Source organism: Gopherus flavomarginatus, chromosome 4, assembly GCF_025201925.1.
Source record: "Gopherus flavomarginatus isolate rGopFla2 chromosome 4, rGopFla2.mat.asm, whole genome shotgun sequence".
Lineage (NCBI taxonomy): Eukaryota > Metazoa > Chordata > Testudines > Testudinidae > Gopherus > Gopherus flavomarginatus.
In genome coordinates this window covers 159420380-159439965 of record NC_066620.1, presented here as the reverse complement: position 1 = coordinate 159439965, position 19586 = coordinate 159420380, and the positions used below count along the sequence as shown (strand labels likewise).

The window sequence follows — 19586 nt, the reverse complement described above, 5'->3', positions numbered from 1 at the left end:
GATAATTTGTGCCAACTGAGAAAACAGGAATTTTTTCTTACTATCAACAGAAAAACAAATTATAATTAAAAACCTGAAAACAATTTTCTTTATTCTTTAGTTAACCTGAATATATTTAAATTCTTAATATATTCAGGTGCATAAAATTACTGAAAATCAGCATATCCCCCTAATTCATTATTTTTGTTGTTTCCCTCTTAATAATGATAATTGCTTTATTATCTGTAAAACAGTATGTGGGAAATGTAGTCTTGCTTGTTTTCATTGCCAGAATAACCCACATGCAGGTTTTGAAAAGGTCAGATCACATGGCATTCTAGGGGGCATCTATGCTTAGTCTCATTGATTTGTTTATTTGCAGCAGTTATTCTAATTTACATTCCACTGTATACACCAAGTCCCAGAATGGTTTTGTGATGTTCCTGTTTAAAAAAAAAGGGGGGGGACTAGCCATGAATAATCCTCTAAAATTCCAAGCTTCTAGAAACACTCATAACGCCTTCTCCTCATACCCTGCATGCTGTAATTAATTGACACTAGCACACTCATTCAGTCAAATTATCTGTGGTCCATATCCTGTCATCATTCCATGTGTGATACTCTTATTGAGGTCAATGGGTGTTTTTCACTGAAATCAAAGGCGGGATACGACCTGTTAGTTTAAATACTTCTAGATTTCCAATCTGCAATTCTAACATAACATAAATGCCATCAATGTGGATTTTCTTATGGCTGGAGCTCCCACAGTTCTGGTTTATGTATGCCAATCAAGATTAATAGAGAAGCAAGGTGGGTGAGGTAATATCTTTTATTGGACCAACTTCTTTGGTGAGAGAGACAAGCTTTTGAACTACATAGAGCTCTTCTTCAGGACTTAGACCTCACTCACCTAGTGTCTCTAATATCCTGGGACCAGCATGGCTATAACAACACTGCATACAGCCAAGATTAGCAGGTGCCGTGCAGGGCTCAAAGAGCAAGAATACTTGGAGAGGATGGCAAATTAATTAAATAAAATAGTTATTTTAATAGACCATATATAATGTGGGAACATAAAGGGGAAGCATTTCTTGGCTTAAATATCTGTTATTCAAGCCCCGTGGGAGTTCCCTATCACTTCAATGCTATACTTACATGTGTGCTTTTTGCAATTACCATATATGGTAATTTGTTTTACCTGAAAACATAATTCAGTATGGTATATAAAGGATTCTTGCAAAGCTGGCATCTTTTCAGAGTTTCTCTCAGTAATATTGTCTTTTCCTTTTCTGATAATACATTGTCATTACAATAGAATAATGGAATATCTACGGACAACTATGTGAATACCAAATGAATTCATTATGGATAATGTTGTTACAATGAATATGAAATAGTGATGATAGTTTCCAATTCAACACTATCAGAACTTGAACAAATGTAATTATTTCAATTAACCTCATAATATGTGGAGATTCAAAGGGGAATTATTTATTAAGAAACATGTAAATGCATCTGATTAAAGAACAAACTATTGTAATGTGAATTAAACAGAAAGGAAATTCTATTCTTGGGATTCTTGCTTGGTCCTGTTTTTTCTTCAGAGAAATTCTGTGCTGAGTGACTTCTCTTCTTTCCAGAGGGCTTTCGGGTGTCAAGTTTCATGGAGCTCAAAGTTTGTTTAACTTTTTGAGAATATTGTTACCCTACAATGTCCCTAATATGCAGGCAACACTAAGTTTGACGTCTCCTTTTCCACAGCCCTACTGGAGACATGTCCTCATTCTCCAGTTTCTGGTAGAGACAGGAAAATGGATGAAAGCCAGTTGATTTAGGTTCAGTCCTGAAAAAAGAGGTTGATGCTGATTGGCGGGGGGAATCACTTTGAGGAATTAGCAAAGTCAATAATCATTCTGTCAATGGAAGGCATCTGCCCACCTTTTGTCAAAATGATTTAGAATTTCAGGGTCTTACAAGCCTTGTAGCTGCTCCTGGCTTCCCAAATGGCAACAGTCATTTGTCAGGCCAAGAAGCGATTCCTTTTGGAGGTAGATCCCATCACTGGCATGCCAACATTACTATGAATCACTCTCCCAGAGGCTAGCCTTGACAGCCACTTGAATATTTCAGCTAGTGTAGTGAATGACTGCCTCCTTTTTAGCTAGCCTGCCTTTCTCTAAGATGGGTAGGCAACCTATGGCACGTGTGCCAAAAGAGGCACACGAACTGATTTTCAGTGGCACTCACACTGCCTGGGTCCTGGCCGCTGGTCCGGGGGGATCTGCATTTTAATGTAATTTTAAATGAAGCTTCTTAAACATTTTAAAAATCTTATTTACTTTACATACAACAATAGTTTAGTTATTTATTATAGACTTATAGAAAGAGATCTTCTGAAAACGTTAAAATGTATTACTGGCATGCAAAACCTTAAATTAGAGTGAATAAATGAAGACTCGGCACACCACTTCTGAAAAGTTGCCAGCCCCTATTCTAAGACATCACACCTGTGCTTTATCCTCAACAATGGAAGCAGTCATGGTACTGCTTACTATCTATGAGCCCTAAATAGCTTACATCCCATTTACTTAAGAAACTATTTCATCACCTTTGCCCAGTGACGACCACTGCATTGAGTTGCACTGCTTTGGCCAAGAGTGACCTCTGAGAGAATAGTAGGCATTTTCCTTGGAAATTCACTTCTGCCAGGCAACTGTCTAAGCCTGAACTTGGCCATATTTAGAACATTAAGTAAAATAGTTTTTTTGTCCAAGCTTTCCACTAATCACAAGCTCTGGAATCGTTGGTATTTAACCTATTCTTGTCCATCTTATCCTTTAAAATTCAGTTTGCTCTGTTCTGGATGTGAGCCATTCGGTGTTCCATTTGGAGTTAATAAATCCACTCAGTCCATAAATGGGTGAAATTCATTCTACCTGCCTAAAGCTGCAGTATTCATTCCTCTATGCAGAGGAAATGCAGTGAGGCAAAATCCCCTTACCCCAATCCAGTCCCAGGGTGCAGGGCTGCTACACAGCCCTTCTCACACTCCTTTGCCATGGGTTTTATTCCAGTGCTGGAATAACCCCTCCGTGCTGGTTTCCTGGGGTATTGGAGCACTGTAAATAGGTACCTGTGACCCCTCGTCCGGCCATAGCTCCAAAGTAGCTTTTTCTGACAGGGTATGGAGAGCTGGCATGGAGGCCATTTCCTTGGCATGGTGGAAACCCATCCCTCCTACAGTCCCTGATACAGAGGTCCTGTCGCAAGACATTCTGCACTGGGATGAACTCTTCCCAGAGTGAGCAATAGGTCTTTTCTGGAAATGATTTCTGTGATCTATTATCTCTGATGGCTATTAAACAATCGTCTCCAGATAGTGTGCCCCACAGTGCAGATCTGTTCCTCATGCTCCATACTTAAGATACTACAATCTTTTGGCTTGTTCTGCCTTTGAGACATCTTAATAAACTGCATTAGACAGTGGGTCAACATCTGGTATACATACTGTAGTCAGAGGTGGCATGAGTTCAGTGAGTGGTGGTAGCAGCTGACTTACATAGGCAGAGCCTTCCAGCACATATTGACTGAGCACTGCCATGATCTGTATTTGTGCTACATGACAGTCACCCCAGCCTCTACAATACAACTTGTTCTGAGTATATACATTGTCTTTGATTACCCTTTCACATTAAGGGGAGTTATGATGAGTGTTTTACAAATGCCATCCTTCTTCACTTATACTATCCTCATGCATGTCTGAGTTGATATTACCTGATGATTTGAGCAATTTCTTTCATTAGTATAACAAGAATATCTCATTCCAAAGCTGAGTGCTACAACTAGGTGCAGTCGGCTGTGGGCTGAGTCTCCCGGAGCCGTAATTCATGTTTTTACTTTAATTTTGACTTTCCCTATGCAATCTTTGCATTCAGAAAACCTATAGCCAATGATCAGTGTTGATGTGACAAATTCCTCTGAAGTCATTGGGACACTAAGGCCAGCGTCTACACTAAAAGCTTAGGTTGATCGAGCGCTGCAGCCATGCTACTGACATGTTTCTAGTGAAAAAACACCTATGGTGCTTTTTACACTGCCTTGTTGCCATTTGTTTTTAGTGTATCTCTTCACCCTATGTGCTTGGGAGTTTTATGCTGCAACAGATGACTCAGCTCTAATTGTCCGAATATGCTCACAAAAAATATGACTTCTTTCTGCACTTCCTTTGACCTTGTCCTTATCTATGAACTTATACTTCCCTTTTAATCACTGGAGTATTAAATCTTTGCATTGTAGTCCTTGGCACATGTGTAGTCTGTTGTGCAAATTCCTGCAGTGTACTCCTGATTATTACACTAAATAGTACAATTACATATGCACAAAAAATGACAATGCTTTCTGCATGATTTCCACTCGCTCAGATCCACTACTAATGTCTTCATTGTCAGAGACGATGCATAACTCTTGATGGGGGAGACACAATTTAAAGGTTCTAAGGGGGCACGTGACTGCCCCACACATTGGCCTGATCTACACTGGGGGGGGGTGGTTTACATAAGATACGCAACCTCAGCTACAAGAATAGTGTAGCTGAAGTCGACTTATCTTATGTATACTTACCTCCCGTCCTCACGGTGTGGGATCGATGGCTGCGGCTCTCCCCTCGACTCTGCTTCCACCTCTTGCCCTGGTGGAATTCTGGAGTCGACAGGGAGCACGTTCGGGGATCGATTTATCGCGCCTAGATGAGATGCGATAAATTGATCCCCTATAGATCGATTGCTACCTGCTGATCCGGCGGGTAGTGTGGACGTACCCATTGCCTCTGTGCTTAGGAGCAGCAGCAGAAAGAGAAGTGCCAGGGCTGTGGCAAGCAAGTGCCTCAGGGAGCATGTCATGGCAGCCAGGCTCCGCAGGCAGGGCACCAGGCTCCTTTGTGGGAGAGGCCCAAGCGGGCTGGGTGGCTCTCACCAGTTTTCAATCCACTGGCTCTTGGCAGAAGGTGATGGTTTTCAAACTGGGGGAGGAGGGGGCATGACCTCTAGTTTAAAAACCTCTGTGCTTAATGCAAGGCAAAAATCTGGGAGGGCACCTGACCCCTCATGCCCCCCACACACATTGCCTATGTTCATTGTTACAAAGTCATTCATATCCATTTATTTAAATAATGTTTTTCCTTTACAGATGTGTTCTAAAATAGAAGATTGTGTTATAAGAGAAACATTTAGATTTTCATGTGTCTTGGTGAATGATTATTTACTGGAAAAGTTCTTGCATACTGTGTATCTGACCTGTAGCTTTTCTTTCAGGTACTTCTATTGCACATGATATTTATTCATTGCTTTTTAGATCACATTGACAACAATTGGCTATGGAGACAAAACTCCTCTTACTTGGCTTGGAAGGCTGCTTTCTGCTGGGTTTGCTCTACTTGGAATTTCTTTCTTTGCACTACCTGCTGTGAGTATCTTTACAAAAATAAAGAAAAGGTAATAAGATCTTCAATAACTCCTAAGGCTGACATGATGTGAGAAGCTGCATGAAGCTTTCAACATAAAGAATCATTGTCTGAATATGTAAAGCTCCTTCACTAATGTTAAAACTTTTCTAGAGTGCCTTTTTGTAGAGTAAGGAAATCTGATCATGCAGTTGGATCATCTACATAAAGCCCCTTTTCCTGTGGTGTTAGCCTGGAACACTGGGTTATTATGAATCCAATGTTTCTAAAACTGTACAGTTACTCACTTATGAGCTAGTACGTCAGATATGGCCATCTATTACCTAACCATAGAGTTTAAGTAGTTCATTATTCAGTTAAAAAAAAGTATAGGCTTATGGTCAGTTTTGAAGCAGAATGCTTCATTGGTTTGATTTATTCACTGTCGAAAATGTTGGGATGATATGGCCCAAATGAAAGTGTCATTGCAAAGACTTATCATTGTATTTGTGTGGGGGTTTGGACTTGAACAAAACTGGAAAATATCTTTTTTTCCAGGATTTACGCCTGTTGCATTTTGAAAAACAGAAATTCCTTTCTCTGCCTGTGAATTGTGCCTCATACCCTAGCAATACGTTTCTCCAGGGCTTTGAAATGATTGAGCAGATATATTCTTCTGGATTTATTGCAGTTGGAAAAATTAGGACATTGTGAGTGGGTGGTCTACAATGACCATGTCAGATCTATCCATTGACTGTAGTAGAATGCATTAAATCAGGCAGAAGCTGTAAGCCATATTGCACACACGGGCTCCAAGCTGTTTTTTATCCATTGCGTCCAAGGATTCTAACTGGCTCATTTTCCTCTTGTCTTGTTCTATTTCCTTTAACCGAAATAAGCAAAAGAAAATAATAAACCATACGCTTGTACTTTGCTCACTCATATTTGAACCTGTCATAGAGGAGATCCAGCATTTAACATACAGCTTCTCGCTTAGAGGCTGCCCCTCATTTTTCATAAAAACTTGAGTTTCAAACCTCCTTTTTCAGGGCACCTCACTCCCTTATTTTTTTTTCCTTTTCTCTTTGCATGGTGACTCTCGGTTATTTAGGGTGGGAAAATTTGAGCTGAGATGTCTTAATATTTTCCCATTAACACTAAGGCCCATCATTTGTCTTATCCTGGGTTATACCATTCTTGGTACTTGGAGCTAGTCTCATCCAGTGAGGAGGCAGCCTCCCCTTGCCTGGCTGACTACTATGTTGTGATAGACTCATAGACTTTAAGGTCAGAAGGGACCATCATAAACTTCTAGTCCAGCAGTTCTCAACCTGTGGGTTGTGACCACAAAGTGCATTGGGATCCTGTTTTAATGGGGTTGCCAGGGCTGGCGTTAGACTTGCTGGGGCCCAGGGCCAAAGCCTGAGCCCCACCATCTGGGGCTGAAGCCAAAGTCTAAGGGGAAGAGCCCCTCCACCTGGGGCTGAAGTCCTTGAGCTTCAGCTTTGCCCCGCCACCACTGCCCCAGGTGGTGGGGCTTGGGCTTTGGCACTCTGCCCAGGGTGGCAGGGCTTACGCAGGCTCAGGCTTTGGTCCCCTCCTCCTGGGATCATGTAATAATTTTTGTTATCAGAAGGGGGTCACGGTGCAATGAAGTTTGAGAACCCTTGATCTAGTCTGACCTCCTGCACATTGCAGGCCACAGAACCTCACCCACCCACCTCTGTAATAGACCCCTAATCTCTGGCTGAGTTACTGAAGTCCTCAGATCATGATTTAAAGACTTCAGATTACAGAGAATTTCAGATGGAGCTGAATGTTGCAGCACAAATTATCAGCATGGTTTTATAGCTGCAGAAATACATAAATTCATAACCACAGTCTGTATATATATCTCATAATGACAATCAAGTTCAGAATATTACAAGTTCTTATAGAAGGCCTTACTAGACTTACTTTTATACACAATAACATTGCACAACCGGTTGATTCAATTACTTACTCTTGGGGGTTCAACCCCCCTGTTCTCCCCTGAGGGTGTCTGCCCCCTGATTGTAATAGAAGTTCATTCTGTTAAATGCAAAAGTACATTTTCTTCTATAAATGACTACTTGATAAGAAAAACACGAGCGTTTGAGATTTACAGACATTAAAAGGACTTTAGTGGAAATGAGAGTAATCTAATGAGTACTGGAGCAGGTAGAAATATCATAACATTTAACGTGTGTATACAAATGGTGCATTTAATAAGCTTGAATCCAAAGGGCAAATTTACTACTACTTGTATTACACCTGCCACTGTACATATGAAACATCAATATTTAAAAATTTATTCACTTGCGTATAGATCATTTAAAAAATTATTTAAATTGGCATTAGAATACTTTTATATTTAACCTTATAGACTGACCGACATTAAAAAGTCAGCATTTACCAACAACATTGCAGCATCTGAGATTCCACAGTTATTTTCCTTGTTTAAATACAGAGCACTACTGCATTATCTCAGATATTACAGTGAAATACCTATTGGCAAATGTTGACATCAATGGTACCCACTGTATTTGAATCAATGTGTTATATAATGATCCCTAGCCAAAAACATACTCTTAGAGATGACTAGGGAGTAAGATATTTATATCTGCAGATGAGTATATGAAAAATGAATACAACCTTAAAATATTTGAAATATCAGAAAATTTATTGCTAATGGCATATCCATGCGGCCATTCATTTTCTTCATGAGCAGCATTTGTGTTTAGTCAGACTATGGAAAATATATTAAGATGTGTGTATCTTTCATGGATTTTCTTTTATTTTTCTTGCATAAGAGTCAAGTGGAATCTTTCCTCCTTATAATGCAAAATTATTCAGCGAAATAACACCTCTTGCAGAAGTTTAGGAAGCTAGCATCTTTGCACTTTTGGCCTGTTCAGCAGAAGAATGAATATTCTTTCCCTGTAAAAAGCCAAAAGTAGTAAAAATTTAATTATAAACTTTGTTTCAAACCCGGTATTCCCAACCCCAAATGTTCAAAAATCATGAGTCAGGCTCACCAAAAATCATGAGAGTGGCTGTATCATCATGAGATTATGTAAAAAACAATAGATTTTGTGTTCTTTTTATTTACCTTCTGCTTTTTTTAGCCTTTAGGGTTCACTGGGCTCACATTTTGAAGCTTTTTCCACAGCCATGAGGACTAGAAACTTAACTTTTCATTAAGAATGAAGGCTGAAATCATCACATAGCCACGTGACTCCAGGAGCTGGGGCTTTAAGGAAAACAATAATTATCATGAGACTCATGACAAAATCATGAGAGTTGGCAACACAGCAAACCCCATAGAATGAATACTACAGATTAATTAATTAAACTGAAAAACTTGGCGTATGCAAGCTACTTTTGAATTTTCTAAATTCAAAAGTTACAACACAAGGTTGTGACTATAAGTGAAGTATATAAATGATTGTTTGGCTGCCCATACAGATACCTTATTTGGAATATTAGTAGCACACAGTAGCATGGTTTAGATGAGCAGCCATTCATAACACTGCAAATGTTATTTCTTATGTAGGGATTCTCATGTCTTCCTTAACAGTGAATAGACATTGTCTTATTGTTAAACTTTGTACTGTAGTAAATGTGGTTGTTTGAAATAATCAGACAAAACAATGCCTATTGTGAATGATGGTGCTTTATTTTTTTTATTACCCTCACAGTAACTTCAGAGCTGATGTATTTAAACTATTTTTTACAATTACCTTCCTAATGATAAAAACTCTTGTGTTGTATTTTACTCTAGGGCATTCTTGGCTCAGGCTTTGCATTAAAAGTACAAGAACAGCATCGTCAGAAACATTTTGAGAAAAGAAGGAATCCAGCTGCCAGTTTAATTCAGGTAAATATCAAAGCAGTGAGAAGATAAAAATAGATTTCTAAGTGCTTGTTAGGTAAATTTTACCTCCTGTATTATGCAAAGTTCTGTAGAAATATTGTTTAATTGCCACAAGTTGAACATTTTGTTAAAATGAACAGTGTTCAATAAACACCGTGTGTTTATATAATGTTATAGTCCACTTTTCAGTGCATGGTTCATGCATTGTTGAATTTCAGATTAATATCCATGCCAAAATGGCCATGCAAGGATGCAAATTATGTGCAGTCCGGCTTGACATTTGATTATATAAATGACTTGGAAAAACAGATTTGATCACTAAAGGACAGGATTAAGAGATAGCACAGCACTCTGGCCCAGATTCAATTACTTTTCACTACTAGAGAGTTCACAGTGCTCAGATGAGTAATACATTCCTTTAGAATTTAGAGTTTTTTGTCCAGAGAATTGCTTTCGATATCACCCAATCTAGGAGCTGGAAATATGGAACTGATTAGTTCAGTGTCTTGAAATGCTGAGCATCTTTTCACCTATTGTATTGAGGTGATGGTTCATATCAATGTTTTAAAAGAGATAAAAGTAAATGAAAATGTTTAGTATATTTGATCATTTAAACTGTAATTTTGTACAATGATTTTAACTTTCTATCATAGTGGATTGAAATGCTTGCTGATGACTCTCATACCACAGGTCTCTAGCTCTAAACGTACGAAAAAAGAAAGAACAAAATCAGTTTCCTACTGAACTTTATTGTATTTGATATACTGGACAGAAATGCAGATATCATCTTCCTTTACTTGTTTTGGAAATCAACTCTTTTAAATGTGTACCATATATTGTCTCTTTTCTTACTGGTGTGGTAAGTGAAAACAAAGAACTTGAGCAGTTCATATAACATTGTTTCACTAAGCTCAAGAAGATGACAAAGGTATCTTTGGAATGTTCAGCAGTTAATAAATTATTAATTGAGAGCATGAATAAGTACTTTGTCGCTCCTTTTGCACATACTGTAGGATGAGTGAAACTCTCCAAAATATATACACTCTGATTGCATTCTTTGATGAGATTACAAGTTTGGTAGATCAAGGTAACTGCATAGATGTATACTTAGACTCTCGTAAGGCATCTGACTTACTACCGCTGTGTCAGGGCCAGGTCATGGACGGACAGCCTAGTGGCTGGAGCCAGAGTCAGACATCAGGAACTGGAGTCAGGAGGGATCAATCTAAGGTTAGGAGCTGGGGTCAGCATCAGGAGTGGAGGCTAAGTCCGGAACCAGGTCAGAAGGAAGAGACAAAGCCAAGTCAGAAACCAGATATCAGAGACAGGAGGTAAAACCAAGATCAGGAACCAGAGATCAGAACCAGAAGGTGCGCGCCTACCCAGAAACCTGATATCAGAGCCAGAAGGAAAAGCCAAGGACAGGAATCAAGGAGCAGAAGCAGGATGAGGAAGCAGGGTCTGTAGCAGCAGCTGGCTGGGGTTCCACATCATTGCACAGACAAACTTACTGAATCCTCCCCAGAAGATGTTAATTAGTATGTCTAGACCAATCAGGAATCGGGAATCTCCTTCCAATCATACCCTCTGTGGGAGGATGTCCTGTGATGTGTGTGTGTCCGTGAGGCTCATGACCTGCTGAGTGTTTTCACTACCAGAGCTGTTAACGTGGTGGCAAGGAGGTGGTTGCTGTCCAGGGAGTTTGCAAGCCTAGGTTGTAGTCCTGCTGCTCTTAAAATCACCTTCCTGCTCAAGAGAAAATCTGTGGCATCACCTGCCAAGGCTTTTTTGGAGTTGCCTTTGTGGAAAGTCTCTATAAGGTTGGGATCTTGTACATGGTGGGCTGGTTCCCAGGACTGCTCCTTGGGGCCATACTCCTCCCAGTCCACAAGGAACTCTGCTTGATCCTGGAATCCAGTATGGTCTGGACTAGGTGTTCTTCATGGCACTGGACATGGATGGGTAGCAGAGGTGGTTGTATTCGGCCCAGAAATGGGCCATTCAGGGAATGGCTTCAAAAGAGAGATTGGAAAACAGGGTATATTTTGAGTGACCTCTAAAGACAGAGTTTAACAGTGGCAGAGCTAATTAGTTGGCAGATCTGAAATGGTCCAACGTATCTGTGATCTAGTTTATGGGGTGGTCTGGTGTGGAGATGTTTGATTGTGAGCCAAACCTTCTGGCTTACCTTGAATTCCAGGTCATGCTATCTCCAGTGATCCACATGTTGCTTGTAGGCACCTGCCATGAGGTCCACTCACCGCCTCCTCCTGACCACTATGGGGATTAGTTCCTTTCAGATGGTGCACTCTCCTCTGGCAGCCTGTCCACCTGTCTCTGCAATGCCAGGTGCTCCTTTGTGACTTGGCCCTCCAGTCAGGTCACTATGCATGTTTCTCCCTTCCAGTGTATCACAGTCTTTCGGGGCAAACTGTCCCAGGCAGTCCACTCTCCACTGCCTGGTCTGTGCCACTTCCCCAGTGGCTGATAGGGGAACCTGGGCTTCATAGTCATAACTTCAGATGCACTAAGAGTTTGGTTAGGGGATATTATGTCAATACAGACCTCCAGGGGCAGCATGTCCTATGGTGTGTGTGCGCTCTTGAGTTGACTTTTGTTTTTCCCGGTGGGAGCTCCACCCCAGCTTCTTCCCAAGGCCACGCTCGGCCTCTTCCCCCGAGGCCCTGCCCCACCCTGCCTCTTCCCTTGCTTGCTTTGCCCACTCCCCTAGTGCCTCCTGACCACTCCTCTCCGCCCCCCAGCACCCCCCATGCACCACTCACTCCTCTCTGCGCCAAAATGCCACCTGCCTGCTTCTCACTTCTCTCCACACCCAAGGCCCTCCTACCCACCACTTATTCCTCTCTGCCTCTTCCCCCGAGCACCTCCCACTTGCTTCTCTCTGCCTCCTTCCCCAAGGCTCCCCCCACAACTCCCCCATCCCATGTCACTCGCTTCTCTCTGCCCCCTCCGCTGAGACCCCCCTGCCCACCGCTCTCTCCTTTCTGCCCCCTCCTGCCTGAAGGGTGAGTGATGGGGGAGGGGTGGAGAAAAGTGAGCAGTGCGGGCCGTGGGGCAAGAGGCAGAGTGGGGCTGGAAGAGGCACAACATGGGTGGGGCACAGTCCATGGGTGCTGAGCACCCCCTGTTTTTTTTCCTGTGGGCGGTTGAGCCTCAGAGCACACACAAAGTCAGTGCCTATGTGTGTGGGTGCCTGTGACTCACAACCTGCCAAGTATTTCTGCTGCCAGAGCTGTTAGCTGGTGGCACAGAGAAAGTTGCTGCCCAGGGAGCCTGCAGGCTCAGGTTCTGGACCTGCTGCTCCTAACACAACAATATTCTAATTAAAAGATTAGCATTATATGATAACAATAAGGGACCCATTAAATGGATTAGGAACTGGCTAACTGACGGATCTCAAAAAGTAGTTGTCAGTGGAGAATAATGCTGAATGCAGATGTTTCTAGAGTGGTTCCACAGGGATCAGCACTAGGCCTGACACTATTCAACATTTTCATCAATGATCTAGACGTAAATATAAAATTACATCAGATAAGATTGGTGATGACACAAAGATTGGCAGAGTGGTAAATATCGATGAGGAAGGGGAAATCATGTAGCGTAGTCTGGACTTTTTTGGTAAAATGGGCCTATTCAAACAAAACGTGTTTTAATGCAGCCAAATGCAAATATTCGTTTATGAAGAATAAATGCAGGCCATACGTGTAGAATGGGGACTGTATCCTGGACAGCAGTGACTCTGAAAAGGACTTAGTGAACAAGTAACCCAGTGTGATGCTATGGCAGAAAGGGATAATGTGATCTTTGGATTTTACCTCTGTATACAGTAATGGTAAGAATGGTACTGGAATAATGCATCCAGTTCTGGTGTCCACATTTTAACAAAGATACTGATAAATTGCAGAGAGTGAGGAAAAGAGTCACAAAAATTATTCAAGCACTAGAGATAATGCTTTACAGTAAGAGACTCTATGTTTAGTTTATCAAAAAGAAGACTGAGATGTGACTTGATTGCAGCATATAAGTCAGGGGTGCTGGAATGGGGGAGGTTTCAGGGGTCCAGGGTCCTCCCACTTCTTATGAACCGTGACTTCTGGGACCTCCGTGCGAGAATTGCAGCCTTAATAATAAGGTATTCAAAAGATATTTATTTTTTCACACACTCAGTAGCAATAAAAAATGCACATTTGCAACTGAATAGCTGCAAAACCTGTTGTTACTTTCAAGAGCCCTGATTTTTCAAGTGTGATGGCATTGGAATTAGCGTAGAGCAATGCAGCATTCAGATCCTCCACTGTCATGTCCCTATGTAGTAATTTCCACATATGCAAAGCAAGTGCAAAATGCTACCAAATGAGAACGGTAGCATGTTATACCTATTTTGCATTCTCTTCACACAGACGTAAATCTCTAGAAGGGATGCAGAACAGTGGAGAATCAGGCTTAATATTTCTATTCTTTCACTCCAGTTGGTAGTAAATATGTCTAGGCAAAGGGCATTGAAAGGACCATATAGACCAGGGGTCGGCAACCTTTCAGAAGTGGTGTGCCGAGTTTTCATTTATTCACTCTAATTTAAGGTTCTGTGTGCCAGTAATACATTTTAACATTTTCAGAAGGTCTCTTTCTATAAGTCTATAATATATAACTAAACTATTGTTGTATATAAAGTAAATAAGGTTTTTTAAATGTTTAAGAAGCTTCATTTAAAATTAAATTAAAATGCAGAGGCCCCCGGACCAGTGTTCAGGACCTGGGCAGTGTGAGTGCCACTGAAAATCAGCTTGCGTGCTGCCTTCGGCACCTGTGCCATAGGTTGCCTACCCTTGATATAGACATAGATTCTAAGCTGGTGTAAATTGGTGTCTCTCCACTGATGTCGGTGGAGACTGGGTCCATATTAGTATGGCATGGCAGTATATATTGGAAATGATGGAACAATATACAGGAAACCTTTTAACCTAACTGGCTAGATCCTCAGCTGGTGTAAGTTGGTGAAGCCAATGTAGCTACAATTTAACTACATCACCTTACACCAGCTGAAGATCTCGCTCCCCATTTTTGTCCAATTATACATCTAAGAGTTGAAAATACTTTTGTTACTGTGTATTTGCTTTCCACCCTCCAAATTATTTGTTTCATAGCTTTAAATAGTCAAAAATGCTTGAACCAAGGAGAATATTCTACCTTTCCTCTAATTTTTTTCCAAACTATATTATGACTAGAGCTGAGTGAATATTTTTCAGTGAAAAGTCAAACAAAACTATTTGCACATTTGGATTGAATTGGGCAAATAGTTTCAGCAGAATGAAAAATGAAAAAAATTGGAAAAAGTCTCAATGGTTCATTTTGATGTTTTCAAAATAGAACATTTTGACTTAATTTTGAAACACGGTTTCATTTCTGAATGTTGCTAGGTTTGTTTAAAAAACATTTTAAAGGGTAAAAAACCACCCAAAATAAAACATTCCCCTCACCCTCCAAAAAATATCAGGTTGAATGAGTTTTTGTTTGTTTGTTTTTTGGCTTTTGGTTTTGGTGAGAAAAACTGAAACAACTACATGAATTTTTGAACCTGAAACAATTTTTTTTCTCATTTTTCAGTTTGGCCCCAAACCAAAAAAAATTTATTTGCTCAGCTCTAATTCTTATGCCCTTCTTACTTCAATCTGCAACTTTGTGTAAGTTTCTCCTATGGGATTTTTACAAATAAATCACTGCACTGCTTACTACGCACTTTCTATTTACTAGTTGTATTGTGATATTTACCCAGAGATTATTAGCCATATTTTACCATGTCCTGATTAGCAATTTTTGCTAGATTTTGTTGGTATTAATGTTTATTTAGACAGCCTAACAGGTAATGTTCTTGGTTTGAACAAAGTCCAGACTTTCCATAAACAATATGGTGGCATTTTCATTTCACATATTGTTGGTTCCTTTGTGCTTTTCTATTGTTTCCTCATACCAGGCTTCTTGGCGGTTTTATTCCACTGATTCCAGCCGAACAAACCTGGCAGCCACCTGGCGATATTATGAAAGTATTCTTCCACCCCTCAGGCATGTATCAGTGCTATGAATGATAAAAAAAGCCATGACTTGTATTGGTTTACTAATCTGCTTTTCAATTTTGTTTCATCCCCTGCTCCCTCTTGCCTTGTTTTTCTTTTTATCATATATCCTGCACGTAGTGTGTATGGCGTAGTTATGCGGCTGATGAGAAATCGGTTTCCATTGCTACCTGGAAGCCTCATTTGAAGGCCTTGCATACCTGCAGCCCTACAAAGTAGGTACAAATATGGCAGCTGGTGCTGTTCTTGATGTCTGTTCAAGCTTATAGAAAATTAGTATTTCTGTTTGGTTTGTCTTTCTCTCTCTCTCTCTCTCTCTCTAATTCCTTTCATTAAGGTCTCAACTAACAAATCTGGCAAGTATTTTAGAGACTCCAAACATAGTGGGGATAAATAGAATCCATTTCCATTTAGTTATGAAATATTACTATGCTAAAGTATTCTAAGCATTTTCTCACGAACTCTCATCTGTAAAGGTTAATATTTTACTAGTTTCTATGCACCGTGCCAGCTATGTTTGACTGTAATCAATATACACATTAATAATCATAGCCTCCATTTCCAAGTCACACTAATTCATCCTACTTACTATAGTAAAGACGTGTTAATATTTATAGGGATCATACCTATTGGTTTCCACAGAACATGCTTTCTTCATAACTCAGCGTATGGTGCTTACTGATTGAAGAACAAACAGCTACCCTGGATCTTGGAATTTGGGATTATGTACCAGCTCCGCAACTGGTGGAAATCAGGTTAGCTCCACTTAAGTCAATGGAGCTGTGCCACACCAGCTGCGGATTGGGTCCATCAAGTTTTTGAAACCAGAATCAGATATATTTGGAAGCTCATATAATCATTTATCCGCTGCAAACATTGCCTGTTTCTCTAATTACATTGCTTTATACATAAACTACATTTCTCTGAGTAGAAATTTAAATTTCAGTTTGTTATCCATATTAATCTTTGAAATCAGCATGTTTACTTCTCCAGTGGCAGATCCTCTGTAGGGGAGCACAGGCAATACAATTAATGTAGTGACTGCTCTTTATTCCCATAGGTAGTATTATTCTACATTGCACTATGAGGCCTTAGAAACATCTGTGCTTCCAAAGTGGCAAAGAACTTTATGACATTCCACCTCTTGGGAATGTAGCTTTTAGTTATAACTTCAGATACACTAAGAGTTTAGTTAGGGGATATTATGTCCTTGGATATACACACATGTAATCAATATAATAAAATCATATACTATACCTCTAATGTAAGAATCTGGCCAACAGAGAGTACACTGATGTCACAACTTGGATGAAAATTCTCAATGCTGTGGCAGAAATTCACCTTTTAAGAGGAATGGTCCAAGATTGTTCAGTAGTTCTGAAAAATTTAACACAAGGCAATATGCCACTGCCCCAAATGTGGGGCATATACTTTGGAATGGAGGGTACTAAGTACAGCTTGAAAGGAACACAGTGATAGCCTTGCATGAAAGGTGCAACAGATGCCCTAAGTATTATTGGTGTTGTTATTATGGCCAGTGCAAGAGACCATCTGTTCATCTCAAACTAGTGTGATGAACACCCACGCAACAGTAAAAAGAAGATTATGTGCCAGATAAATTTAGCCAAAAAGGGTTGGCTGACTACAGAAAGCTGATCTGTGAATTTCAAAGAGTTGTGAAGAACTGAGCCATAAGTGATGCATTACCACAAGTATTCATCCTGAATACTTCAAACTAAAAGTAGCTTTCAGATTAAAAGTTATCACCGATTTCACAAATATTGATTGTAATAAATATGAAATATTCTTTGAGACAAATAGATATTCAGGTATAGGGCAATTTTTGCATAGATGAATTAATATGAAGCTATATAAATAAGCTATATCCTATCTGAAATAGTCTTGAATACAATTATAGCCCAAGAAAAATAAAGCATAATAATCATGATTTTAAATAAATCCATTGCTGTAATCAGTCAAACATGTTTCATTACTGCAGATAACTTTATCAAATAAAAAGTCTACAGCTTTCTGTTATATACGTGTCACCAATGCATTTTGCCTAAGTAAGTGCTTTGCCAACTCAGTCTGCGGTGGTATGTATTAAGCACGTTATGCATGTATTAAGGTGACTGAGAAGTTTATTTTTCAGAAATATGGTAGTTCTGAATGTTGCTTGAATGTTTTGTGCTTGCACTATAACATGTGAATTTCACATTAATTTAATTAACACATCCATTTACAATTTAGCATTTATCTAACACCATCTATAACTGAGTATTAACAATTACTATCTGCATAACAAATTTGTTTTTTCTTCCCATACCCTGACACCTGAAGGAAAGAACAAGGGGAAACTTCTAACAGGTTTGTGGTTTCCCTATTTATTATATATTTTTAAATTTCCAAATTTTATAATGGGGTTTTGAATGTCTTTTATACAGTTGGTTCAAAATATGTTGGCTAAAGTTGTAATAGTCAAAAATCATTTCTGTAAACTTTTATTACTATTGTCTGAAATCTCATTTTTGTCCTACATTAGCAGCCTAATTTAGCAGAAATTTGCCTTCTTGTCTCTGTTTTTCCACGGGAAAATCTAGGGCACTACTAATCTTCATAGCCACAGGGCACACCCCTATTCTGAGGAAAGATCTCAGCTCCAGTTACTACAGAATAATGACTTAAGCATTTTCTCCAGTTCAGAGTCTGTGGGCCAGATTCTGCCATAAGATAGATGGGCACAACTCCCATTGATTTTGGTGGAGCTTGTAGCTTCGTCTTTGAATCTGGCCTTCTAATTTCAGGGAATCCATCATCATTCTAACACCAAGGAGGGATCTTCCCTGGCTCAGTTGTACGTCAGTCAGCAGACACAACCTGTAAATACTGGTCTTCCCCTTACTGACAGCACAGATCCAAAGAGCAGAGTCAGAAAAGAGCCAAGTGGCTGGAAGAGTAATTACACCAGTGGTTCTCAACCTACGGCCCAATCAGCACAGAGCTGCAGCCCATGTGATATCCTCAGGGCCATAGAGGTAGTTTTGGATGCAGCCCACATAACACATTGCGGGCCCCATATGCGGCCCACAATGGTAAATAAGTTGAGAACCACTGAACTACACCATCCCAAAAACTAGAAATAGGGTGTTCAGGATTCAATTCTCCAGTACAAAAGTGACCAAGGAAGGAATGGTGGAGCTTACCACCTGCATGACACCTAAAAACATTTTTTTTAAAGAAATAAAATATAGTCCAGAGCCAAACCAGCCCACAAGTGCAGCTGCACATGGGACATATTACAGTCCTGTAATACTTACGGGCTGTGGAGCCACATTTGAGGAGTTTGGACATCCCAACAGTCTAAAACATGAAAGTTAGGTGAACTTTGTTTACAAGGGCTTGGCATCTCTCTAGTAGCCCTGCAGCTTGCCACTTTTCTTTCTCGCTTTTGAAGCTACAGAATTCTGATTCTTCTCTTGATGTGCATGTAACTCCTATTAACATTACACACATACCTCTTGAGGTTACTAGATCCATTCTAAGATATCTATTACATCCACTTTATTTAGTCTGTCTTTCACACATAACCAGCCTGATATTGTCAAATTTGTGTCTTTTCATATATAAATATATTCCCTCATTGAGTCCGCTTACAATTTACTCTTTTTACACTGAACAGTATAACATGTCATCAGAACTTTACAAACACTATTCATACTTCCTTTTTATTTTAACAACACTGTTCAAAAACTGATTTCAGATTTTACAAAAAGATGTTAGTAGGTGTGGTTAGTCATTACTTATCCCCTTACATTGTTTTCTCAAAAATAATGATTTAGACAAAAGAGAAGGGAATTATTCCTACCTTGACAGGTGAGCATTTATACACACATTTCCCTTTACCATAAATAGAAGTTACACATGTAAATCCCTGAACATCAAGATGATAGTGTATCCTTTGATTTAGATAATGGTTCATATTTTTAAAGTAGTCTAGGGGATTTAACCATATATCTTCAATGACTTTTCATTGATTTAATACTAATGGAAGATGTGTGGCCATATCCCTTTGAAAATCTCAACCAATATTTTCTGTTATTGCTGTATATTGAGTAGGTATCAAAATGCACTTTTTTGCCTGGTATTAAAAGACTTTGCAACAGCTTACATATAATAGTATGTT

General features: G+C 39.7%; 1 protein-coding gene across 1 annotated transcript in view; it reads left to right on the top strand.

Annotated features, from left to right (window-relative positions):
• Nucleotides 1–19586, top strand: part of KCNQ5 (potassium voltage-gated channel subfamily Q member 5) — a 508649-nt gene that overhangs the window by 454212 nt on the left and 34851 nt on the right. Inside the window, exons 6-8 of the mRNA XM_050951093.1 lie at nt 5329–5439; nt 9219–9314; nt 15524–15618. Coding sequence (XP_050807050.1) covers nt 5329–5439; nt 9219–9314; nt 15524–15618 — 302 coding nt within the window. The remainder of the gene's footprint in view (nt 1–5328; nt 5440–9218; nt 9315–15523; nt 15619–19586) is intronic.